Genomic DNA, 27,983 nt, shown 5'->3' with positions numbered 1-27,983 from the left:
TCTTTCAATGAAGAAAGAAAGAGAAGAAGAACGCTCCAAAGCATTTGTATAGCGTCACGTTGACCGTAGCTTTAGAGATGCTTTTAGCTTGCATATATCACGATTGAGGATAAAAAGTCTTATACTTTGCATTATTTTAATCATTTATTGTTTTTAGCCTAAGCTTTCACAGTCTATTTATATGTATTGATAACTTTTTATACTAGTTAAAGCGATATGACGTGAGATCTAATAAATGATGTTTCGCGAAACAGGAAATTTTTTGTAATAATTATTTTAAACTTGATTAATTAATTTTGCGTTATAAATACTTGATTTTTAGTAGTATAATTATCGTAATAAGATGTAGCTATCAAAATTCAAATTGTTTGCTCGAGTGCACAAAGTATTCACATTAGCTCAATATTGTGTGGGAACTTGATTATCTCTCTTGGATCTCACGTCATTAATTCTTTATTTTTCACCCTTTTGAGGTGAGACTCGATATGCGAAACGATATCGAAAAAAATGGGTCTTAGATTTTTTCAGTTCGCGTTTGTCAATATTGTTTATTCATTTACATTTTGGATTTTTATTATTTAAGTCCTGCATGCTTATATCAGATGTAATTCAAGTTTCTATTATTCGTAAAATGTGGTCGAATTTATTCGGATTATACGCGGTTGCTTAAAAGGTTTTTTCCAAATTAACAGCTCCTAACTAATTAAAATCTTTTTTGTTTTTAATCGAGAAAATGATCACTTGCGTAAATTAGTATATACGAGAATAAGTAGATTTTGAACGCTAGTAATTTTATAATTACTTAATTTAATTTTGTTACAAATGGCCCTTCGCGACGTGGTCGTGTTTCGCGCATCGTGGGAAAAAGCGTAAAATCATTACGCTCATCTGCCGTCTATGATCAGGCGCAAACAGAAAGAGTATTCCTTCTTCTTGTCTCTGGCTTTGCCAGAATGGATTTGGCCATGAAATGGTCAAACTGGTCAAAGGAGAGAAGATCTACACAAGTAGGTTGGTGTTGAACACCACCAATTTAGTGTATAATGTGCATATACAGGTAGGGTAATATTTGCACATGTGTACGCGTAATCGGAGACGGAAAAGTGACGTCTCCCAGTTTAATCTCAATGAATCGCGAACTTAACATATCTTTTAAACTCTCTTTTAAAATCTTTACTTCCTTAATTTCGGGTAATTGCGGTCGCGACTAGTTAATATTGACAATTTAAATAAACTAATAATAATAAAACTAAATAAACTAATAAATTCGGGTAGGCAGGAATAAGGTGTTAGGTAAATAGAAACATGATAGGAATATGAAATATTAGGTAGGAATATATGAATAACATATAGAAATATATGGATAGGCAAAGAATACATGCATAGAGATATTACTTCGGGTAGGTAGGAACACAAATGGATTGTAACTCGTACTGTTAATTATATAGGATAATGTAACAAATTAAATTTTAGTAAATTTCACATATGTTATAGCTAAGTAATATTATATTATACACACAAACATCCGCGTCGACTCTTGTAGCCACATTTACCTTTTCTATTCCATTGAAATTTCGGTCAAGAGAGAATGCCGCTCTACGAGACTCGAAATATTTAAAATTTAAATGTGCTCGGAATTACTTGCAATTTTAAGGCAATTTTCGAGAGCTAGATGTCTGTTTTCTTGCCTCTCCGCTCGGTCGATGAGCCCCACAAGTGCGCTGCTCAAGCATAAGACTGTCACATGTTTGCAGGAACTTGCGAGAGGCGCTCTTCCTAATTACTATCTAGGCTGCGATCAGAAATTCAACCTGAGTAACTCTAAGCTATAGTTTACGTTACATACACTATAGCATTAGAGTTATCTAGGTGTGCCTAAACGTAATTTCTGAACGCACCCCCTATTTTTATTGAATTTTTGATCGAAATTCTCTGCTTTTTTTTAAATTTTTATATACGCTATCAATATATTTATATTATAATTACAAATAACAATAGCTCTGCACGTCATCCATTTTATTATGAAGGTACTAGTACTGCTAACGCGTTTCTTTTTTAAGTAATATCTCTAATAAGCCACTTCAACTGAGAAAAAAAACAATTTTTGATTTTATCTGAGCAATGGGAAAATACATAATATAAAAAGATCATGATCTTTTGAATCGTTTGTAATAACTGGAGTTATAAAATGGTATTTAACTAATGTTTATATGATGTCGTTAGAAGCTCGCCACCGCAGGTGCGGAACGCGTGATCGAATATTTACGAAATTCCATGCCTGCGAAGACGGGGCCGTTGATCACGCTTCGATCACGCGTTTTGCGTGCGGAAACCGTTCCTCGGTCGCGGCCAGGGGCTCACTAAATGTGAGCCTTCAGAAGCCACGAGAGCGACACGTAGAGCGCGATAATACTCCGAAACTGTAAAATAAAGTGTGAACTACCAACGACAATCCAGTTTCTTATTGGACTTCTTCTCCACGTTCGCGGAGTAACTTCGACCGAGATATTACGTCCCGACGCGTATGTACATACATAGCGGACCGGCAAAACTGATACGAACAGATGTCGATAGTTATAACTACAGATGTTGTTAAACCCTATTAATGGTGAACGTATAAACTTATTATAAAACTATCTTTTTATTTTTTTAGGACTGCTTTTGTGTGTGTGTGTTGTGGAAGAGTTATTTGCTGGTAGCGTAAAACTGATTTTTTGGATTCTCGGTCCAGCAATATGAAAATGAAGATGGCATCGAATATTTCAAGCAAAAATTCAAAAATATTTACGGAGAAAGTTATTCAAAAGGAAGACTCTTCCGCTGCTATGAAGATACACGATGAAAATGGCATACAAAACAAAAGTGAAATCTATACAAAACCTGAAGGCTGGTTCAAAACGGAACTGAAGTGGCGTAATATAATATTTATTAGTGTTCTCCATTTATACTTCGTATATGCCTGTTTTTCTTTTAAATTTCTCGAAAATCTGAAGACAATCGCTTGGGGTGAGTATCCTTTAAAAAATTTTTTGTTAATTCGATTTTTTTTAATACTCTGAGAAAATACGTATAACAAAAAAGTAAACTATAGTCCGTTAGGAAAGGACCCATTTTTTATAATTTCATTATAGGATTAAATGTCTTAAACATAACAATTTGATTAAAATTATATCGCACATTTATTAAAAAAGACAAAGTCGATTTCAACGATTTCTGAAACGGACGACAGTTGATTGAAATAAACGATTGAAAAGAACATTCAATACAAGCCAGCACATTGTAGTTCAAAACTTTTTATTTCTATTGATACAATATCGATTTTGTCATAAATCATCACTAATTGTCGAATGTCGCGGTAGTTAAAAAACACATCATAAAAGTAATTCAATCGCCACTTTGAAACACTCAGAAAAATATAAAGATAATTATTTACATTAGTAGCGACTTCACCGATTTCAATATATATTGTCAAGAATACGACCCTGTATAACTTTCAAAAGATTTTAGCCATCGCTCGTTGTTTAAAAAGTGCAAATTGTTTACAAAGTTATTAATAAAATAAATTTAATGAATAAAACGTAATTTTCTAACACCATGTTCGCGCGCGTATAAGTGAGGACTGTGAGAAGGGGTAAAGTGGATGAGAGATCACCGACACAGAAGAACTGAAGTAACACAAAACACTTTATTTAAACAACGAAAAATAATAAAGGTCAACGGAATTAAAAAACAACGTAATTTAGAAACACATTTGATCATTTTGACTGAAACTGAGAATACTGGTGTTTTAAATGAAATAACTCTCTCTTGTTCGCCGTGTCGAACTACCCGTACTGATCATTGCCGAGCAATCGACGATGACAGATTTACTCTTAACAAACTAATGGCAAATAGTAACGCGCCGTAAGTTTCGTAAATTCTTATATTCACGCGGAACAAAGAACACGTCAGGGATGACGAGCTCTTAGCAACAGTAGATGAAATAATAGACCAAGACTTTTATCTAACGGTTATCTTTGTTTAGAAAATCGATGGCCAAAGAGACCGTGCCGGCGAATTACAAAGAGCGGCTCGACATAATAATAATAATATTATCAAAACATGAACGCGAAACTGATACGCCGTTGCGATCCTCTTGATAAATATCATATTACACCTCACACGCTATGACGATTAGCAGTATCGATAAATTAAAAATAATAATATTCTAGAACATTTGTGATTTCGAGCATTCGTAATCGCGAACAATACTTATACATTTATACTTATACTTATATTTATATTTATACTTATACATAAGACATTAAAAAAAAATAAAATAATTCCAGATTGATTTTCAACTTTCCACGTGTCTGCCTTGACGATATCTATATATAAAAGTCATTAAAATTGATGTGTGTGTGTGTGTGTGTGAAGCCGTCACTAATGTAAATAATAATAATAATTAATATAAAAATTAACAGCGTATTTGATACAGGTCAAGTAGGACAATTTAAATTTTATATGCTTTTTTTCGAAACTCTCTAGTTTTACAGTCAATAGAATCCATAGCATTGCAGACAACAGAATGTTATAAAAGATTAATTGTACCAATAACCGGAGCTACTTGTACAATCGCGAGATATACGTTAATTATTCCTATGCGTTTTCATGAGCATAACTAATGTTATTAAATTGTGTTGTTTTTTTTTTATTTTATTTTAAGCATATATTATGTATATATTGGGAATGAAAGGCCTCATCGTTGGTGCTCATCGTTTATGGTCCCACCGATCTTACAAGGCAAAATGGCCGCTTAGAATTATACTTGTCGTTTGCTACGCTTCGGCCGGCATGGTAATCGAACGTTTATAATTACCATTTCGTGTGGTGCAAAACGAAAGAATTTTTTTTAACAATTTTTTTTTTCTAGAACAACCTTTATGAGTGGGTGCGAGATCATCGGGTGCATCACAAATATGTGGATACGGACGCAGATCCGCACAGTAGTAAACGAGGATTCTTTTACTCCCACGTAGGCTGGCTGATGATGAAGAAACATCCGGAGATGATCCGAAGGGGTCGTCAGGTCGATATGAGCGATATATTGGCCGATCCTATCGCCGAATTTGATCGCAAGTAAGTTTGCGCAGAGAATGAATAATTAAATACGCAAGATGCTTTTATATTAAAAAAAAAGAACAAAAGAGAACAAGAGGAAATTTATTCCCATTTATTTGATTCAGCTTGAAAATGAGTATTTATTATTCCGACATTTTTCTGCAATCTTATTTTAGAAAATCTTTTTTTTACGAGGGTTTTCTTGCAAGATATAATGCGTAACGATATGTAAAATAAGAAAACTGCATATCATAATTAATTTATGATATTTCGCAGATATCATTCGATACTCAAATTTATCTTCGCTTTCCTGCTTCCGGTGATGGTGCCTGTGTACGGATGGAATGAAACATGGTCTAGAGCTTTCGTATCACAGATTATTCGTTATACTGTCATTTTAAACGCCACTTGGACCGTGAATAGTGTGGCTCATCTCTGGGGCTCAAAGCCATACAATGCGTAAGCACATAATTAAGATCCAAATAATTTTAAATTTACAATTATTTATACATTTAATAAACTTGATCGAAAGAAATTTCGAAGCTTGCGCTATTCTGTGTCGCCTACGAGTAATTTTCCCTCGTTTATTTTGATGACAGATACATAAATCCAACAGAAAATTGGTGGGTTAGAATTACAACGGGCGGTGAAGGCTGGCACAATTATCATCATGTCTTCCCGTGGGACTACAAGGCTGCCGAGTTTCATAATTATTTCAAATATAATCTTGCCACGTTATTCATAGATTCGTATGCGATGATCGGATGGGCGTACGATCTGAAACAACCGTCACAGGAGCTCGTGAAAACTATCGCAATGAAAAAGGGTGATGGGAGTCATTCCTTGCGGAGTGCTGTGCCCACATCCAGCCAATAAAATTGAATAACAAAAACTATGACTATTCGGTATTAATAATATGGTTTCATCATGCTTCTGTCTTGCTGATGAAAAGACATTAATGTAGATATGGATAAAATAACTGTTTATAAAATAGAAAGAAAAAAGAAAAAAAAAGAAAAAGAGAAAAAAGGAAAAAGAAAGAAACGAAAAGAAATAAAGAATACATTTAAAAAGAGAAGAAAAAAATAAAAAATGTAGCAGGATACAATTACGCTACATTTTATGATATAATGCAGTTACAAACGACTATATTTTATTTTTCAATTTTTTCTCATAGAAAATCATTTCTAAAGATTTTACCAGAATATCAATATTAATTATCAAATGCATATATTTCATGCATTTTGTTATTAAATATACTTGGTTGCAACTATTCCTCGATATCAGTTATTCTATTCATATATTTTTTTAATAAGAGAAATATATATATATATATATCGTAATGGATATACATTTTAATTATAAGAAAGAAATACATCTTAATAATGGAAGAATATTTCAAGTGTAATTATACGGGCAGGATGCAATGATTTGAAAAACGACTGTCGTTAACTCGTTGTTCAAATGACCGCTATCGGGGGGCAATCCGGAAGATCTGGGATTCATTCCTTCCTGTAGCGGGGCCCTTGACGTTCAACGGGTTATTATTAAACTTTCTTTCTCGATCTTTTGATTTCACGGGGCTCGACAAATCAAGGTATATTCAGCTCACTTTCCATCTTGAGAGCCGTTCTTCTCTACGTCAGCAACTGACGGTGTGTCATCGACGGGGGGGCTCTGATAAAATCGGTGGTCTAGTTATTTCTTATTTGATCGTTGACTTGAACCACGAAATTTCTCGGATTTTTTTCTATAATGAGAGTATTTAGTAACAAAAAGTTGATTTTTTGCAGTTTTTGCACTAATCAAATTCCTGATTTAAAAGTAGTGAATTTTGATATTATTATACTTATTTCGAACGCCTTCGTGTAATCTGGCATTAGTAAAATATCTCAAATGTATGCATTTTTAATATAAATGTAAGTATATAAATATCTCGAATTTCTTTGTAACGTATTAAATTTATTGTATTTTATATAAATGTATAATAATTCTGTATGTTTTCTATTTTTTAATGTAAAATAAATTGTAAAAATTGTGATAAATAAATTGTAATGTTATACATTGTTATATATTGTAACTTCTATGATAAAAAAAAATAAATAATAAAAAGCACACATCCAAAGAAAAGAGGATCGCCGGTTGAAGTCGGCGGGGGTGGTGGGAGGCGGTGGGAGGGCCTCTATTAAGTTGATTTGTTTTTACCGGATAAAATATTAATCAAATTTTAATTTTTCACAAATTTAAGGTATAAACTATAAATTTTTGCACTTCTGGGGTATACATTTTAGTTTCTCACACTTCTAGCCTACAAGTTTTAATTTTTTCCACACTTAAAGTATATACTTTAATTTTTCGCACTTTTAGGGTACTTAAATATTTTAATTTCTTACACTTCTAGTCTACAAATTTTAATTTTTTGCAGGTATACAAATAAGAGCTATACTAATCCTAGACGGAGCTACGATTCATTTACGCAATGTTTGTGACAACAATACCTATACGGTGTAATATTAGTACTTGGTTATAGTTAACAAATACTATGGTAATTATCAAATTATTTGGTAGTTATTACTAAAGTATTTAGCATTACTTGTAAAACGGATATTTGTATTTGAAAAATTTCGCGCGTCCTTTTGTTTGTATTAATTTAACATTAAATGGATATTGAAAAAAAACTTTTTTATATAAATATTTGTGTAACACTTTAGAAAAACGTCTTTTGTAAATAGTTAAAATATATTTTGCATTTTAAAGAAACGAGTAAAAAATAATAAAAGTTTAAACGAATATGTCCCCTTTTTGCGTCATTAGGCAAGAAGGTATCGTTAGACATATCATTTCAACAACAATTACGCGATATATCGTGTAAATTTTTCGACCTCTGTAAATGTTTCGACTGACTTTTTCATACTATTTTATTGTAAAAAAATACTGTGTCTATATTTGAATACTTTCTTTTTCTTCACTTTTCTCTCTTTCTATTCATATCTTATTGTTAAAATAATTAATAATATATATACACATGCATGTATATCTTTCGTTATATACATTTAAAGTAACCGTTTATTATCGCTTTTGCAAACTTCCATATATTTTCCACCTTTACGTAAACAAACTAAACATATAATCATCAGCGCGTGTGACCTTCTCCTGCTGCGGTAACATTTATGATAACGTTACTTGCAATTTCTATACAAGAAACGAAGTACTACGTTAATCTATTTTATGTACATACATATTTTATATATCGTGACATCAATCTTGATTTTAGTAATAGAACCTTTGACTTAGAGACGTTTTCTTTTTATTATTTTGAAAAATTTATTATTTATTAGATTTTTTAATATTTAACATTCAGTATGGCAATAAGAAACATTACAAAATAAGATTTTAAAAGAAAGAAAATATTAAAGAGACATAATGAAAAGTTATGACATTGTTACATTATATTATTAAAATCATTGAAATTATTAACACAATTACACATAACAATGAATATAAAGACACTATGCTGTAACATAAGCATCAAATAGTTTGACGATGTGCAATGGCGTAGATAATGAAAAATAATGTTAATTTATTCATAATTACGCTAAGAAACGATTAGTATGCTGAAGGAGCGATAAAACTGAAAAGCGCGCATGCATATCTTTTTTTAGGCTCACGTATGACTCAGTCTCGTTCCATCGTTGTCGAAGCTCTGACAATAATGGATGCGCACACAACCATGTTTGAACGCAAAAGTGGCTATACGATTTCGCCATGTGGCACTTTTTTCTTGGGCATTTTCTTTCTGACCAGCTTGGTTGGCGTGGGTTTATTGGTGTATTATTTTGCACCTTGTCGCGAGGAGAAACAACTTCAGGCATCTAATGGTGATTCGTTTTTAAATTTTTCGATATCGATAAAGAAAAATTATGTCAAATTATCGAAAGCTGTCGTACCCGATTTGTACGAATTATGGCTGATACCTTTTATATGGGAGGGTAACTTCACTTTTCATGGCGAGGTAATGCTTTATAATTCAATGATATTTTTTGTAACAAACAAATTAATAGTATTCTGTTTATAAATGTACCTGCAAACACATTCTAACAATTATCTATTTCCATATATTTAAAAATAGTAATAATAATAATAATTTTAAATAGATTGCATGAATTGATTGAGAGTGTCGCATTGTAATATTCGATCTATCTTAAATATAATTTTTAAAATTTATAGTTATATTTTTTAATTATAGATTATGTCACTATATAACTTATTGTTTTATTACAGCAATCTATGTGTAGAAAAACATTATGCTTTCAATTGTCACTGAAAAGTACTTATAGTCATTCATAATGCAATCAAGCTGATTTATCTATGTATAATTATGAAGAAGTCAGCAGTGTTAACCACTTGCCAAAAATATTTCTTTTTTTGACATTATAAGTGACTTCTTACAATTATTTATAGACAAACTAATTTGATTGCATTATGAAATGATTACTTTTCAATAGCAATTGAAAGCATAACGTTTTTCTAACTTACTTAATTCTCAATTCTATATATATATATATACAGGGTGTCCGAAAAATCGCCTACTCCACTTCGGGAGGTGATTCGGGACCCAAAAACAAGCAAAAAAGTTCATACAAACATAGGTCCGGAAATGAGCCGTTTCCGAGTTATAGCCACTTTTATGTTCAAAAATCGTAAATTTTTATTTTCAATTTTTTTTAATTACAATTACCAAATTCTCTCAAGTTTCTGTCTACATTTCGAAAAGACGCTATTCCCGGTACATCTCGATTTGGAAAAGACTGGATGTATAATCTTCTTGCCTCGGCAGCATTACTTTGAGCAAGACCATACATAAGATGCATATCAGCTAATTCATTAAAACTTAAACGATCCATTGATGAATACGGAAAGATTAGATACAACCTAAAAATAAGGTGTTGTTAAATAACAATTTGAAACTTATTGAAAAGCCGTGATTTACTTACTGATTTTGAATAGGCGTGAAAACAACTGATTTCAAGTAGCCGTGAAAACAACTGATTTTGAATAGCCGTGAAAACAACTGATTTCTTTTAAAAATAATGTAATCGTATTTACAAATATTGAAAAATTGAAAAAAAGTAAAAAAATTAAAACTAAAAAAATTAAAAATATTTAAAAATAAAAATTTTTAATTTAAGAAATAATTAAGAAAGAGTGATGCCAAGCGGATTCTAAATTACGATTTTTGAACATAACATAGTGGCTATAACTCAAACGGCTCATTTCCGGACCTATGTTTGTATGAACTTTTTTGCTTGTTTTTGGGTCCCGAATCACCTCCCGAAGTGGAGTAGGCGATTTTTCGGACACCCTATATATATATATATATATATATATATATGTGTGTATACGTTGTTATTGCCATCACGAACAGACATATGTATAGTAATTGATACAATCGTTAACATTCATGTACTGAAAAAATAGAATATATGCGTTCCTGTGATACTCCCGATTAATTATAATTTAAAATTTGTTTTTGTTCTTGTTACTTTTCTACGAATTGTCGACTGGTCTGATTTGCGACGATTTTTCGAATTGCTATTGAAGGAAAACATTTAAAAAATTTTACTGTTATGTTTGTGTTGAAAAAATTATACATTTTTATAAAATTCTGTATACAATTCTGAAATATCTTTGAATCCTACAATGAGATAAGTAGGAACATGCATAATTAAAAATACAATTTCGCGGCACTTAAAGAAAAAATTAAACGTATTATTAATTTCTCTTATAAAGACTGCTTCTTATAAAAATAGAAATATTATCGATTTGTCTAGGTCAAAATTTTAGTAAACGTGACAGAGGATACGAACAATGTTACGCTGCACGCCTTTTGTATAAAGATCGATGAAAACTTTACGCATATCGTTAAGTACTCGGCTAATAACAAGAATAACAAGACCGTAATCAAGATCGCTGAGCAAAAAAACGACATCGACAAGCAATTTCACGTGATTAAAACATCGAACACGTTGAAAAAAGGCAATAAATACGTCGTGCATCTCAAGTTCATTGGCTATTTGAACGACAATCTGCAAGGTTTCTATAGGAGCTCGTATATGGTCGGCAATCAGACGAGGTAAACGATGTCACAATAAAACTTCGTGGCTGATGTAAATTGAGAGTTGCTTCTTTATGCTTTAACTGACTTAATTAAATGTACTATTTAACACAAGCGTATTTTGATATAAAGCTGTTATATTTATTGCTCAATAAATTGCTCATCTAAAATCTAAAACCTGAAACTTTAATCTACAGAACATTTAATTAGATAAAAAAAGCACAGCATAGATAAATTTTAATTTGTCGAAAGACAAATTTAAATTTATTTCCCGAAGAGAAAGGGAGAGGGAAGAAGTTATTAAAATTATTTCGCTAAATCTCTTAATTTTTAATATCATTATACTATTCACACTATTATACTTGGACTTATTGCAAAGTGTTTTGATTAGAGAATAGAGCGAGTAATTATTTGAATAGTCTTATTGCGAGTGTGTGTTTGACTTATGTATAGATTCAAACGAGAACTCCTGTCGATTGTTTGCTAAAGATATCGGATTTCTGTATTATAGATGGATTGCTACGACTCAGTTTGAACCAACGGATGCGCGCCGTGCTTTTCCATGTTTCGACGAACCGGCTTTGAAAGCCAAATTCCAAATTAACATAGCGCGTCCCAGAAACATGACATCCATTTCGAATATGCCTCGAATAGTGAAACGGACGCCAGTGTGAGTAACTGTGTCATATTTTCGCATTATAACGTAGTTTCATGCCGTCGCACTGGTTTATCAGTCGAACAGTGTCACAGCTTTGACGAGTCCTTCGACAATTGAACGAATAACGAATATGTCGTTCCAACATACATATACCTACATTTTAATTCTTTGGATATCAAGGCACTAATTATTTTTTAGATACGGCATAGTTTGGTCATTATGCTGAACTAATAAATAATTTGTATCCATACGCTTGAAAAGGACCGAAATCACGGTCGAAACGTAGCGTTTTTTAAATAAATTTGGCCAGTTGGGTCGAATAAACGACACTTATGCTGTTCCCCCCCCCCCAAATTATTTAAGTAAGTATTGCAGAATTTTAAGGAACATTTTCTTTCTTATTTTTTTTTTTATAATCAGGCCCGGTTTAAACACATACGTGTGGGATCATTACAAGCGTTCGGTACCGATGTCTACGTACTTGGTAGCCTTCGTAGTTTCTGATTTTGATGTACGGGAATCAGAAAATAGAAACTTTACAGTTTGGGCGCGTCACAATGCCATTGATCAAGCACAATATAGCTTGAATATTGGACCGGAAGTACTCAGATACTTCGAGGACTATTTCAAAATCAAATTCCCTTTACCAAAGATGGATATGGTCGCGCTACCTGATTTCGCCGCCGGCGCCATGGAAAATTGGGGATTGTTAACATTTAGGTAAGGATGTCATATGCGCACTGACAATTAATAATTACATTTTTATTTCATTATTGTATAAAATAAGAGAACATTAATCCCATTTTGCAATATCGTAAATATCATCGAATGAATTTCGAAACGCGTTGCGATGCATAGAAATTATTCTGTTTCATAATACAGTCATTCTTCTATATTCTACATACTTATATATAATTATTTGTATTATGTAAAATAGTATGTTATTACTTTACTGACAAAAACGCCCTTAAGTATATACTCGAAAAGTATGTGGCTAATAAATATTTCCGTCATTTCTTCCGATAAATTGATATTTTTTTATAAGAAGTATTACAATTTCGTTGGCCGTGGAAACATTTATTTAATTATATATATATAATTTATTTAATATATTAATAATTTATTTAATATTTTTTTGATAATATCATGAAGGTGGAAGTTTCATCGGAAGTAGATTTATATATGATATTGGAGTAACCATTGAGTCATATACAATATATTCACTCATGATTAATCTACAAACGTTAAAACAATTTTAAAACCAATCTATTTTGTTACTACGTGACTTGATTTGTGCTTGAAAAGAGATTAAATCTTTATCGTTAATATATACAAATAATTATATTTTAAGATAATTTACGAGATTATTAAAACTGTAGTCAGAAGCAGTTTATAAAATTCTTCTGGAAATAGTTAATTCTTCTATCATTATAATTTACAAAATTATTATAATTTCATAAATATACGCGAAATACGCTAATAATTGTATGAGATACGGAAATACTATGCTATTTTGTCTATTTAGAGAGACAGAGATGTTGTATCAGGAAGGCATATCGACCAGTGCTAGGAAGCAGCGTGTAGCTACCACTGTATCACATGAGATCAGTCATCAGTGGTTTGGAGACTTAGTGACTCCAAGTTGGTGGACGGATATTTGGTTGAATGAGGGTTTCGCCACTTATATGGAATATATCGGCGTGAATGCAGTAAGCCGTTTATTGACCCTGGGTTATATATCGCACGCATTGTCAAAATTGTTGCGTTGGCAATTCGGCAATTTGAGAAATATGACTTAGAAAATGTTGAATGTTTTGAATATATTTTATATATTATATTGTAATGTAAATTTGTCATATTCTTGAAACATACAGCTGGAACCGACGTGGAGAATGCTGGATCAATTCGTCGTTGACGAACTTCAAGATGTATTTAGTTTAGACGCTTTGAAATCTTCCCACCCCATATCCATTGAAATCGGTCATCCGGATGAAATCAATGAAATCTTTGATAGGATTTCTTATGGAAAAGGTACTTGACAATTTAAAATTTAATTAGTAAATTATGACGATTCTAAAGAAATCTAATGTAACTGCATGAATACTAAAATTGCTCAGGTGCTACCATAATAAGAATGATGGCGCATTTTCTCACAATAAATGTTTTCGAGAAGGGTCTGACTAATTATTTGAATGAAAAGTAAGTGAAGTAATAAGTAAATAAGTAAAGATTATTTAGTAAACTTTTGCTTATTTATATATAAAACGATTTAAAATCAATAATCATTAACAATAATATTTTTGCGATATTATAAATATAAATAAGATTTTATAAATAAAGTTTTATATAATGCGACAATAATTGACGATATTTCTATCAAATAGAGCTTATCAAAATGCTGAACAAAATGATTTGTGGTACGCTCTGACCAAACAAGCTCACAAAGATAAGGTACTTCATCCAAACGTAACTGTTAAAGAAATAATGGATACTTGGACATTGCAAACCGGCTTTCCTGTAGTTACTGTCTCACGAACCTACAACGACAGTATTATTATGCTGACACAGGTATTTTAATAATTATAAATTAAATAATAATTCAATAAAGTGCGATTTATTAAATGACCATTTAACAAGTAAAAGCCAATGTGGCTGACTTGTACAGTCATTCTCTACACTTGATCATCTTTCTATTAAATAATGAATTCAAGATGCTAATAACGAGTAATTCAAGAGATGTCAAAAATAATAAACAGTTTAATCTCTCATGAATACATAATAACGTAGGGACATTTCGAACTCCATAGATCAACTAATTTAAAAGAAATAATAAATTAAACGAATAAAAGTCAGTAACATAATACGGTGAATAATAGAATTAAAGGCGCGAGGCTGAGTCTTTGAGATAATCTTTCTATTATATTTAAATACTTGAGATAATCTTTCTATTACATGTAAAATACTTTGTTTCGTCACAAAAGAAGATTATGAAATATATAATGTTACATTATAATGCTGTTACGGGCAACTATTTAATTAACGAATTATTTAGATTTTAAGAGATTTATAATAGCATTGTACGCGCCGTCTATTTTTCGCAGGAACGTTTTCTGCTTGACAATAACGACACAACGATCACATCTGAATCATTATGGTGGATACCTATTACTTATACATGGGAAAAGCAATTAAACTTTAATAACACTCAACCTACGGAATGGCTAAAAGCGGAACGCTCGATTATCCTTAACGATTTCCGTGTAAGCCCATTTGAATGGATAATATTCAATGTGCAAGAAACTGGTAACTATATCCTGATACAGTATCCATGATACAAGAATTATATTTGTAGTAAAAATTTTAAAAATTATTCTTATAATGCAAAATTTATTAATATTTATCTTTAGTTTTTTTAAAGAATATTAATTGTAAAATAATTTTGAACAATTTTGTTAATACCCTTAATACCATTAAGGGGATACTAATCTAAAACTTTTTTTTAATTTATTAGAAATGTATCAAGAATAATATCAAGAACATAAATTTTTCGAGTAATTAAAGAAAAACATTGTAAATCGAAATATATAAAGGAAATTGTTCAAATTTATAGAAGGAAAGATACTAAAAAGTTTTAGAAGATGATAAATTTATTGGTTCCATATTATAAAAATATAAATGCGACGTTAGATAATATATGTATATTATGCTTATATAACAGCGTACTATAGAGTGAATTATGACAGAACAAACTGGCAAATGATAATTAGACAATTGAAACAAAATTTCACACGTATCTCGGCGAATAACCGAGCGCAATTGATCGACGACGCTCTTAACTTGGCTAGAGCTGGCAAGCTCGACTACAATATCGCTTTCGATGTTATATCTTATTTGGTCCGCGAAATCGAGTATTTTCCTTGGAGGGCAGCTTTCAGAGGCATAGATTTCTTAAAAGATATGTTAATCAAAACACCAAGTCATGACAAATTCAGTGTATGTATTCATCAAACTAGAGTATTAGTTAACAGTTATATAGATATTTATGAAAAATATCAATAATTATTTAATTAGATGTTCCATAGTGTTAGCATAAAACATAAATAATACTTATTATTTTCACTTTCAATATTTTTTTAGTTGTTTGTATTAAAACTACTCGATAATGTATACAAGCAAGTCGGTTTCACTGACGAAATAACAGATTCTCAGCTGACAATTTTGACACGAATTGATGTTCTAACTTGGGCATGTAACTTCGACCATGAGGATTGTGTTACGAACGCCGTGCAACAATTCAGGTATTGGCGTAACAATCCTGATCCGGATGTTAATAATCCGTAAGTAGAAATGTCATATATCATATTATGTATTATTTAAAACTGGATTATTTATTGACACATTATTGCATTTTTTGATGCACAAGATCGCAACGATGAAGTTGTTCCATTCGCTCTGTTGGCGAATTAAACATATTAATTGTAACACTATAAATTATTCGTTAGCTTTAGAATATGTGATAAAGCTATTTACACATATTTTTGTAGCCATTACAAATTTTGTATTTAGAATTTCGCCGAACTTGAGGAGCGTGGTTTATTGCACGGCTGTTCGAGTGGGTGGACAAAGTGAATGGGAATTTATTTGGCAGCGATACCGAGGAACCAACGTAGGATCGGAAAAGAATCTACTCTTGAACGCATTAGCCTGCACAAGGGAGATATGGCTGTTAAATCAACTTTTAGATTGGGCCTTTACGGAAAATTCGGGAATCAGGAAGCAAGATGCCACCATGGTTTTCCGATTTATAGCTAACAATGTTGTCGGGCAGTCACTCACGTTTAATTACTTTAGAGATAAATGGGAACATCTCAAGAAATAGTAAGCTTTAGCGTCAATCCTTTATTTTTATATTCATATGTTTGTATATTTTACATTCATATGTTTCTATTACAGAAAGCTTTTTTAAGCCTTGTGTACACGATACTAGAAATCGGTCCGAGTTTCGGTTTAAGCCAATCAACTTGCAGCTCTTACAGAAAAGCAGCAGTTTCATTGGCTTAAACCGAAACTCGGACCGATTTCTAGTATCGTGTACACAAGGCTTTAAAAATAGAGAACATCATTAGTTTCGTTAGAAATTAATCTCGCTAGGAAATATCACAAATTTATATTATAATTTTTATTGCCATGAATCTTTGTCTTATTAGATCGAATTAAATTTTACTATGAAAGTTTGATATAACATAAATCTTTCATTATATCTAGTCTTGGGACGTCATCTTTTAATGAAGTCGCAAAGGCAGCAACAAAGGGAATAAGTACAAGATACGAATTGAAAGACGTAAGTTGAAAAAAATAATAGTATAAATATATTTTTTAAATTATTTAAAACAAATTTAAATAGAAAACACAACACAAATGTTAAGCTCTTTAATCAATTTGATAAACAGATGGAAGCACGTACGTAATTAATTTCCACTAGGTTCTCATTACTCTTTCAAAAAATTAATGTATCTATTTTTTATATGTTATTATCTTTTAGCTGGTAGAGTTTGTAAAAGAACATCTGGATGAATTTGGCTCAACGCGAACTATACAACAAGCGATAGAACGAGTGGAATCCGACATACGTTGGTTTGACAAGTATTACGGGAAGATTTACAATTGGTTACGGAAGAATACCGTATAATGGTCGATACCGATTGAGATAATTATTTGGTTAGTGTCCTTTAGTGTCGAATCGTGGGCCGATGATAAAATTAATAATCCCTTCTCAATTTTCGGGTCACATTCCTGCGGATATCAATCTAAATTTGAATAATTTTACTGTACATCCATTGGATAGCAAAGGATCAGGAGAGAGAATTTGTATTTGAAATAACAATATCTTTTTTTTTTTTAAGAAAAGAGCATCAAATATCCGCGACCGTCAAAATAGCTATTGTGAAACAATGTTGTTTTATTTTTGTTATAAAAGTAGATATCAAAAGTAATATCAAATATTGCGCCAACAGAGCATAAGTTTATACACATTAAAAAATTTATTTCATTTATCACACAACATTTAATTGTTTTATTATCATATTATAATATTATAATATTATATTATAATATCATAAATTTATATTATATTATACTATTATATCATGTTATTTTATGTTATAATATTAAATTGTACGAAATGTTATTTATAATTAATGATATAGAATTAGACGTCATTAGAGAATTGTATAGTTTGACGCGAAATAATTGGATAATATGGATAATAATGAAACAAAAATTTAAAAATAAAAAATATAAATACAAATGTAAAGCAGAAAAACACATGCAAAGAAAATAGGGCCACCGATTAAAATCTGTGGGGATAATAGTCTCTATAGAGGCTAATCCATTTTTGCTGGATTAAGTCTTATTTCAAATTAATCAATCTTAAAGTAAAAGTATACATATAATTTATTTATAATAATTCTCCAAGTTTTGCCGAGATATTTTTAATAACAAAAAAATTATATCCGGTAAATGTAGAACAGATTGCAGAAAAAATCGTGTTCATATATAATTTTATAACTTCATTTATATGTACATGCATACAATAAGACAAAATTTGTTAAATAAATATCAAAATTTGTACATCCTTAACGATTTTTTCTCATTTTTAATATCTTTCTAGGCTTAAATTATTCCAATTTTAATTATTATTTTTTATAATTCTTTGTTACGCAATTATACTTTGTGGACATAGCAATTAAGGAATAGAATCAAACAATCATTTACATACCATGGAGCAGAATCTTGAATATAATATGTTACCAGCTGGAAATATCCATGGCTACGTAGTTTAATGTGTACGTTTTATGCACATGGAGGCGCCAGTGAACGGATTTCTTCTAAAACGTGAGCACGTCCATTCTCAGGCTTCTCTCTGGTTAAATAAATAATACTCAATAAAAATTTACTGTACGCTAGCTAACGCATTCTTAGGAAATATTGCGTCCAATGCAAAAGCCATATCAAAAGTACCACAGATGATAACAGCAGAAAGACATATACCTTTTTATAAAAAATATATATATAAGAATGAAAAAATGTAATGCCTAATGTGCTCACTTATTTTGCTATAAACTTTTTTTCAATTCTGTCAAAATTTATCAATAAGTTGTTAAAAATTAATATATATATATATTGCACTTGCATATTTTTACATCAAAATATTAAACCTTTAATATTGCTTAATAAATTTGTAAAATTATTTGCGGAATAGAAACTGAGTAATTTTTAAATTTATCCTGATAATAATATAACTGTGACACACGCGACGTGAATATTTATGGTAAAATAAAAAAACTAAAATCAATCACGATAACGCAAACAAGTTTAATTTTGATTGCTTCAGTTATTTAAATTTATCTAAAGTATATTGTGAGCAATAATTTACATACAATTTTTAAGCTCTTTTTTCATATTTAAGATACAATTTTGGTATGCAGCCTCTATAATTTTCTACAAAACAATACATTGTGAAATAGATTAAATCGTAGTGTGCGTCGTCGTAAAATCATTAGCTTGAGAAAAGGCTAGATTACGTGGTAACTTGAGAAAGAGGATTGTTAGCGTGACATCTTCGCTAATTAGAACTTTAAACTTTATGAAATCGCAGGTGGTACGACACCGACATTTAATTATGCGAATCGAGGTTGTCGCGGATCTACACGTTTCTCACCGAATCTCCAACATCCGTATAGGAATTTCACAATATTGTTACAGCGAAAGAATGTAACTTGAGATGTAACAATGACTTCCTACATATTACATTTGCATACAGGCTACCTGCATTATCATCATTTTAACGGAAAATGAATAGATTATCGTTTACAGCTCTTTCAATTCTAGCATTATACATCTTAATAATTACTCTTTAAATTAAGTTTCTCTCTTTAAAAAATGTTTATGTAGACTCGCAATCAGAGGAGAAACAAAAATTTTAATTTTGAGTTAATTTTGAAATTTCAATATTCAATAATTACGTAACTAGCTAAATTTGTGGAAATATGTGATTTCAGGAATGGGTAATAAACATTTGTTGCAACATTCTGAAGAAATATAAATCTGCTGAAATTAAACAATATAATTGTATAGAGGATTATACACGCATGTATTTATATGTGTTTATGTATACATTTAGATTCAAACATATATAGATACATCTGGAAGATAATAATCCAAGGAACACAAATTATTCAGTCTTGTTCATATATTTGCGGTTTAACGGACGATCCGATGTGAAAGGTACGAAGTCATATTGATTACTGCATGAAGGACAAGTAAAAGCAAGAGAAAGAGCAAATAAGATATGAGTTAAATATATATACAAGATGTTTTGAAAGGACTTCGACTTTAATTCTAACAATAAATTTTTCAAAAATTAAGTTAATACATAGTTTTGCATGCGAAGAAATAGATGAATACATAATAAATAACAAAATATAAAGTATTAAAAAACAATCGAAATAAATAGATATAAGAGATAATAATCCCATATATAGATTTACATAATATATAAAAGAATAATTATTACTTTAAATATATACTTTACGTTATTAATTTACATGCATTTAATGGAAAAGAGCTGTTCTTAAATACACACCAAGTACCAGATAGATATGAACAAAAAGATTATGCTTGCTCGTAAAACGCCATAGAAATGGAACGTCAGTGCAGATATTTCTACATCCGACATCGCCGTGTGAAACTGCAAGCAAAGGGACCGGTGCATCGAGAACCTGGGAGTGCCTTTTTAATGTCACGGAAGGAGTTACCTTTAAGTATCGTCGATGTCGAATCACATGAATCGTTAGATTGGGAGAGAGCCCGATAATAAGAGAGTCGGAGACAAAGACACGGCATTCCGCGATACGAATTTTTGTACCGAGGACCCGACGTGAGATGGACCTGATGATCTTCGGGGAGCGGAGAGAGAGAGAGAGAGAGAGAGAGAATGCTGCTTCAACATTGGCAACTACTATCTCGCTCTCGCTCGCAAACGATTAAATTATGATCTGTGTAATCGTAATTACACGTTCCAGCCTAACATAATTCATAAACGTTAACGTTTAAGCGCTATAGCAGCAATCATATATCTGTACATTTTTATAGAAAATTTCATCGCATTTCTGATTAAACAGAAATCGATTCTGCGTGAAAAAGACGGCATTTTTTATATGTAAATATTAAAAATTTTGTCCTATGAGAGAATAAATTATAAAAATAAATTATGTGAATAAAGCAAATTATGAAGCAAATATTTAGCAAGTTATAATACTGTTTAGGAAACAACAAAAAGAGGATAAAAAGGATAATATAATAAAAGAAATGAAAAATAAATAGAAAAGAAGTAAAAATGCAAGAAATTATAGGCAAAGAAAGAAATAAAGAATCAAATAAAAAGAAGAAAAAAGTATTATAAAAGAAACGAGGAAATAAAGAATGGGAGCTACGAAGAAATCGGAGAGATCGGTTATCGTCTATTGCGTCATCGAATCACCGCGGCTGCATCTGTTATAAGTTATACATCATGTTCAATGAAATGTGCACCTGTAGTCGCACATTATTATATCAAGATTATCACGAATCCCCCGGCGAGGAGCGAAGCGCATAACGATCGAGATATATCGAGGGTTACGAAGTCCTTCGACTTCTTTCACGAGAAGACGGTTCACCTGAACGTTAATTGCGGCCGCGCTGTGTTGCGGTCGAAAGGGTTGCCCCGCGCGCCTGCTTCTGCGCCATTATCGGGGATTGTATCGGCATCGTCGGCTCACCGTGGGCGAGAGGGGGATTAAGTCCGTGCTTGTTTTAACCTTCCTCCTCGGTGACCTTACCCAGCCGCTCATCATTCCACAGCGCGCCGCGCATCGCCCGGACGATTTGCATAAGATCGGAGTAGGTATACCGAGCGCGAGCGCGAGGTCGAGTTGCCGCGCGCATATATAGAGATACACGTATATGGTGCTTCGACGTGAGGTCTCGCATCGCGGGCACGACCTGGCTAATGCATGCTATTCTTTACTCACCGATACGACAGGGCACACCGTGAATTTTCTCTTTTATCCGCGTCTTACAAAGATCAAATTAGCCTAAGATCCTCCTTTTGCACATTTGCGCGCTTAAAGATGGCTGCTGGTGTTGGGGTAATCCTCCGGATAAAAGATCTGAGATAAACGAGGATAAATAATGAGTGTTAGAAAAGAGAGTCGGGACCGAGCGCGAGTACTGTTGCGCGTTTCATTTAGAAATCTTCGTTGTTGGAAGGAAATAAATTATTCTACTTAGAGAAGACGTGATCATAATTTCTATTCTTTAATTTCCATTTCATATCTGAAATATTTATAATTATTTTGACAATATTTTGCCCAAGTTTAATTCTACAAGCTATGTTTAATTTTAACCGAACACGTAACACCGTGATTTTGTAATGCTCTAAAGAAATGTAATAATAGCAACGTCATGTTAATGTCGAAAAGTTTCAAGTACAACTACATAATGAAGCTTGTCAGTATCATAAATAATATTTTGTATCTGACAGGAACTCTTCGCGACCCGCAATCACCATATTTGGCGCATATCGATATCATGCTTAGATCGACGATAAATAAATCTTCACGAGCGCGTTACCTGGATTTATCGACAAGTGTTTTAAGTTTTAAGCCTACAGAAGTCCGTTTTCATCTCACAAATCTATCTCGTAAACATTTTTTATCGCTAATAAGTATAAATAGTAATTTTGTAAATATAAAAATTTTGAAAAATATTTCACAAAATATTTTGACCATATCATATTTTTATTGTTATCAAAATTAGCTCTTTTTAATAATGTTCGAAGATATCTTTTCTCGAATCTGTCAGACTCATTTTAACATTTTTAACTATAAACCATAAAGTTTCCAAATGTTATTCACGATTCGAAACGCTAAACTAACCACTAATAATATTAAATGTGTGTCGCTGTGTCGCGTTTTCGGCTCGTTAGGAAGTTCTAAGGCCCATTTGATTACGTCTTGCCTCGTTGATCTTCTCTAAATGGCGTCCTAACATCTGGGTTTTCCAACGTCTTAAACACAATGGTCTTCTGACAGGGGCCCAATCGTTAGCCGGGTCCTTTTCTTCACAAGCGTTTCTCCATACATAGCGCTGTTGAGAAAGATGATAGCTTCGATAGAAGGATTGCACCAAAGATCTGTTACAACCCGTGATATCTCTATAACAAGTCGATCCTAGGAATGAATGTTGCAACAAAGATCTCCAAATTTAGATTACAGTCGTGATTAATCTTTCACGGACAGTTTATGCTTATGACAGTCCAAAATGTATACTAGTATAAACATATGAAATACTACTAGATTATTTGTTAAATGTGTTACAAAAAATTTCAAGTTGTATATTTTTTATTGATATTCTTTTAATTTGGCTTAGCTAAAAATATATAATGCAGATTTTATCTTAATTTTAACTTTAAAAATCTGGAACTATAAGTTGCTATTGTTTTTTTTCTTTAATTTAATTAATTCCAATTATTATCAGTGCTATATACGTAATACAATTTTACATACCAGCAATTTTTTTTATTTATTTTTAAATAACTATTATCACATACGCACATACATACAGTAGTGAGAAACTTTTTAGATTTACAAGGATATTACACAGTCATTTAATTTAATTATGATTTAATAAAATTATTGAATTTATTTGTTAAACATTATAAAAATATTGATAAATATAATTATCAACATAATTATTTAAAGTTAAATAGATTTTAAATAAAATGGTATACAGAGAAAATATAAAATAATACATTGATTGACGTTCAAAGTAAAATATTGATATTATTGTATTCACAATTTCAGTAATATTGAACATAATTTATTAATTAACTAACACATCACACATATCAATACAAGGCTAGATCCATCTTTATATTAACTATCTTCGTGTAATGACAGGATATTTATAGTCTGCAAGAGTCATAAATATAAGCAAAGTGTGCGGAGTAGCGAATTATTATGCAAGTGCTTAAACGATTTAGCTATATTAGCATATGTGATATACCAAAAACAACTAATTAAGATTAAATTCACTCAACCGAAATTTTATTAAGTCTGTATCATGACATAATAAATAACAAAATTACACTAATTTAAATTAACATATGTTTTAAATATTTTTGTAATAACGTATATGATCGTTAATATAGTGCAATAATAAATGTAGGAATAGAGAATTAAAAATAAGAAAATTGCAATAGAGAGTAAATATATTAATATTATTACACAATATTATTACATATAAACATCTTTGCAGTTACAATACGTATAATTACAAAACATGATAATTACAATTACGATAATCAGAAATAACTGCAATAATAAGTTTTTTATATAGATTAAAAAATTATGTAATGAATCTTGAGCTGCAAACTTCTCTCTCTCTCTCTCTCTCTCTCTCTCTCTCTCTCTCTCTAGCTCGCTCATATTGTTTAATTTCAAATCTATTTTATTTCAACGGAAAATACAATATACTTTTATTAAATCTGACCTGTACACACAAACCTTTCTTAAATTCTATTAGAAGTACTCGTTTACTCAAGATAAGATATTCATCATAGTTAATTCATCTATCGTAACGTTAATAACCGTTTCCAATAATCTTGTTCGCTCGTTGACATTTCCGATTGTATCATAAATCAGAAATTCGATGCAATTTCGTGGCGTAACGTCCCGATACGTGTAGCAACGTGCGCTACAACGAGCTAATTACAGTCCAAGTCAAATCCTGCGGTGTATTAGCGCATACATACGTACGTTCACGTGTCGAAATAATGTCGGTCGACCTGGCGCGAACATTTTCAACGTCTTCCGCGGCTCGTAAAATTTTCTTCTCACCTCGGCGCGGTTCAGCGCTGTTAATATCGGCCGCGGTTGACATGCCATCGCTGAGTTATGTTCCAGCATTAATCCTCGCGTTCGTGAAAAGCGCGATGATTCGAAACACATATTCGCCACACTTACCGGTGAAGAAAGGTCGCGGATAACTTGCGATTGTCCAACTGACGCGCGCGCGAATACATTGTAATTTCAATATTATTAATGAGAAATATCCCTCATTAGATAAACGCCACGCTGCAATATGTCTTTGTTTAATTTTGAATCACGCAATCACGCGCATCGTCGGAACTTTAATCCGAGCTCAACATTGAAAGTGACCACATATATGTGTACGTACTATCGTTCAAATGAAACTTAAAAGCATACATCATGTATTCATACTAAGAAGATTAGATCTTAATGTTTCCTTATTACATGATTCTTATTATATATTTATTATGTATAGAATTTTTTACTTTTAAAAAATTACTTCTTTTTCAAATCATACTCGAATACAAATCGTTCCGTACGGATTCAGGATTAAAATGCGCGGTATCAAAACGATTTAATACTATCTTTTATTTTTGTTTTTATTCGTGTTATACTTATTTTTTAGTTGTCTTATTTGTTGTTTATATTTAAAGATTAAATTTTTTGAATTATGTTTTGCGCTCAAATATAAATCCGTTTTGTATGAATCACAAATCGCGCGATTCTAAAGTGACTGAATAAATTTCATTCTTTATCTCCATTTATTCATGTTAATTACATTTTCTTCCGTATTAACTTTATTATTGAGAGTTCTTTTATCTCAAACTACTCGAGAGTGCGAGTCGTTTTGTATGGATTGAGGGCGGCGCAATACTAATAGTTATTGCGGGCGTTTAAATTAGCGTTTGGGACAGTACATTTTGCAACCGGCGTCGTGCATATCATTAGTGCAATCGGTGTGATCCCCACGTGTATTAATACCAGATGCGATCTCGTCGAAAAATTCGCCGGATGTCTCGCTATGTTCTTTGTCCGCCCGCGATGAAAGGGGGCCCCTCCCCCCTTTCGTTGCTCCTTCCGTACTCCCGCTCATTTCGTCATAGGGCGATGGGAACAATTTGATATTTCGTTCGGTTTCGTACACGATGTGTATCCTCCCATGTTACGGTATATACCGTTTAGAGAGTCAGTATTGTCGAATAGAGACGATAAATTACCGTATCCCATTTAAATATCCGATCTCCATCCAATGTGTTCGGCGAGGTGATTATTGGTTGCGCCTCGAGCAAATCTTAAACCTAAACAGGTGTTTACAAAATAACTAAATTCTTAATCACAACAACTAAAAACTTTAATCGATTTCGTAATTTGAGAATTGCTTCTTATTTTGTTTCAGAATTTGCCTAACATATCTTAAAGACATAGCCGCGTTATCTTATACTTCACTAATTATTAAATAAACAAATAAATTATTGAACAAACAACAATAAGTCAGTAAATCAATTAAATTATCACCAGGTTCAATACATGACATTAGTTTAACTTCGTTTTGCTGCAAATTTGAAAGGAAAACTATGTAAATAGCGCCGGTGCAAGATGGATGAAGGCATTTATATGCGTTTCTCAGGATTTTATGCATTTCTCAGGATGCATGTTCCACCTATCATTGCATACGATCGCGAGATAGCGAGATCTCATTTGTAACAATGCCAATTGCTATGATTGCAACTGCAATAAATTTGTAACGGAAAGCACAATAAGCGGACGCAACACGTATGCCATACATGTTCGGTCACAAAAAGAAGAGCATTATTTACAAAATTTGAATTACTGTCTTACACCTGCCAAGAATCGCAACTTCTCAGCAATAATAAAAATCCACGAAATAAAAATAATATAAAAGTAAGAGTACTTTGTGTGTACTTCTTAATTATATTTTAACCTAATCTTATTTTTTAATCTCTAACAAAAGAAGATGATCTTTAAAATCGCGAAATCCTATTGATAAAAAAATCATAATAAATCAAAATTTTATAACTAAATCTTTTTTAATGTTCCCGAGTTTGTTCAAAATCGACTATTTCTATAAAGCGTACGCAAAAACTTCTTTTTCTAATGTCTACATAAATAGAGATAATTAAAGAAAATCACACGACTCTCTCACTCTTCTTTCTCACGCAGTTTAAGCAACTAATACCAAGCTTTCCGTCTTAAATATCGCAGTATATCACGATCGATGAAGTATTCGATTTTTCAAATAAAAGGCTTAGATATCATGATTAATCGCTGGATCGAACAAAAAGGTTACAATCGCAAACTAACCCGGTGCCCATCATTGGCATGATGCTTTCAATGCGCATTACAGGCCTTGATCTCACAGCATGCTCTGCAACCCTGGTGTCGTAAATATTCCCTCGTTCAAGTATGCGTCGAAACCTCCTCTATTGTCGCGTTTCTGCCGCGCGCCGGAAAAAGAAAATTATTAAGGTCACGTCGCAGCTAATCATGTAACTAATTTCTCTTTGTTTGTCCGCCGAACTACCTGAGAGGTTTGAGCCTCGAGTCCCTTTCGTGCGAATATCTCTTGCTCTAGCCTGTTGCAACGCAGCTTCATATGTCACTAGAACTATACACTTAATTGCACTCTTCAGAAATATTCATAGTGTAATAAAACTCTATTCGAGGACTAATTGAGGGACAGGATGTTCGGATACCTAATCATTTTTTCTCGGAGAACCGGAATAAATACGTCTCGATTAATTGAATGTTCAGTTAAAAGATGTTCAGTAAAGTAAAATTCAGTAAAATGTTCAATTAAAAAAGTTATATATGGGAAGATAATATTCATCTAAATGTTTGGTAAGGAAAGATAATAAAAGGATACCTGCAAAGTCTGTCTAAAAGTTAAAAAAAAAAACACTTTTTATGAATACTGATTTTTAATAATTAAATTATAATTTAAATTTCTGTCAAAGCAGCTTCAATAGGTACGTCTCAAAAATAGAAGATTGTCTTTTTTTTTAAACAAACATTAAATTAGTTCGTCGAACTTATGACAATTATTGTGTTATTTAATTATTAAATATAGAACTTTTCAAAGCATGATGATACGGTTCGTAATTTATATTGTTCTAAACACATTAATATAATAATTGAAGAGATTTTTATCGATATGTTGATTGCGTCGTGAAAGAAAATA

The 27,983-nt window shown here is 31.8% G+C and overlaps 1 protein-coding gene and 1 pseudogene across 1 annotated transcript; both read left to right on the top strand.

Annotated features, from left to right (window-relative positions):
* Positions 1 to 133: 133 nt before the first annotated feature.
* On the top strand, positions 134 to 7,141 carry LOC139811583 (acyl-CoA Delta-9 desaturase-like; annotated as a pseudogene).
* Positions 7,142 to 8,762: 1,621 nt separating this feature from the next.
* On the top strand, positions 8,763 to 17,772 carry LOC139811293 (aminopeptidase N-like). Its single transcript, XM_071775475.1, has 14 exons — positions 8,763 to 9,112; positions 10,932 to 11,233; positions 11,727 to 11,885; positions 12,294 to 12,593; positions 13,399 to 13,582; positions 13,748 to 13,904; positions 13,991 to 14,072; positions 14,258 to 14,441; positions 14,975 to 15,176; positions 15,592 to 15,866; positions 16,011 to 16,210; positions 16,440 to 16,751; positions 17,139 to 17,214; positions 17,416 to 17,772. Exons 1-14 carry the CDS (start codon positions 8,771 to 8,773, stop codon positions 17,560 to 17,562), a joined length of 2,922 nt encoding a protein of 973 aa, XP_071631576.1. The 5' UTR covers positions 8,763 to 8,770; the 3' UTR covers positions 17,563 to 17,772.
* Positions 17,773 to 27,983: the final 10,211 nt, after the last annotated feature.

This window comes from Temnothorax longispinosus, chromosome 4, assembly GCF_030848805.1.
Source record: "Temnothorax longispinosus isolate EJ_2023e chromosome 4, Tlon_JGU_v1, whole genome shotgun sequence".
Taxonomy (NCBI): Eukaryota; Metazoa; Arthropoda; class Insecta; order Hymenoptera; family Formicidae; genus Temnothorax; species Temnothorax longispinosus.
This window is presented reverse-complemented; position numbering and strand designations above follow the sequence as displayed.

Bases quoted from the DNA above. Each gene is read 5' to 3' on its own strand.
- LOC139811293 (XM_071775475.1), top strand. From the start codon at position 8,771: ATGACTCAGTCTCGTTCCATCGTTGTCGAAGCTCTGACAATAATGGAT. The intron at 11,886-12,293 runs GTGAGTAACTGT...TTTTATAATCAG, and splicing joins ATAGTGAAACGGACGCCAGT to GCCCGGTTTAAACACATACG. The intron at 15,867-16,010 runs GTATGTATTCAT...ATATTTTTTTAG, and splicing joins CAAGTCATGACAAATTCAGT to TTGTTTGTATTAAAACTACT.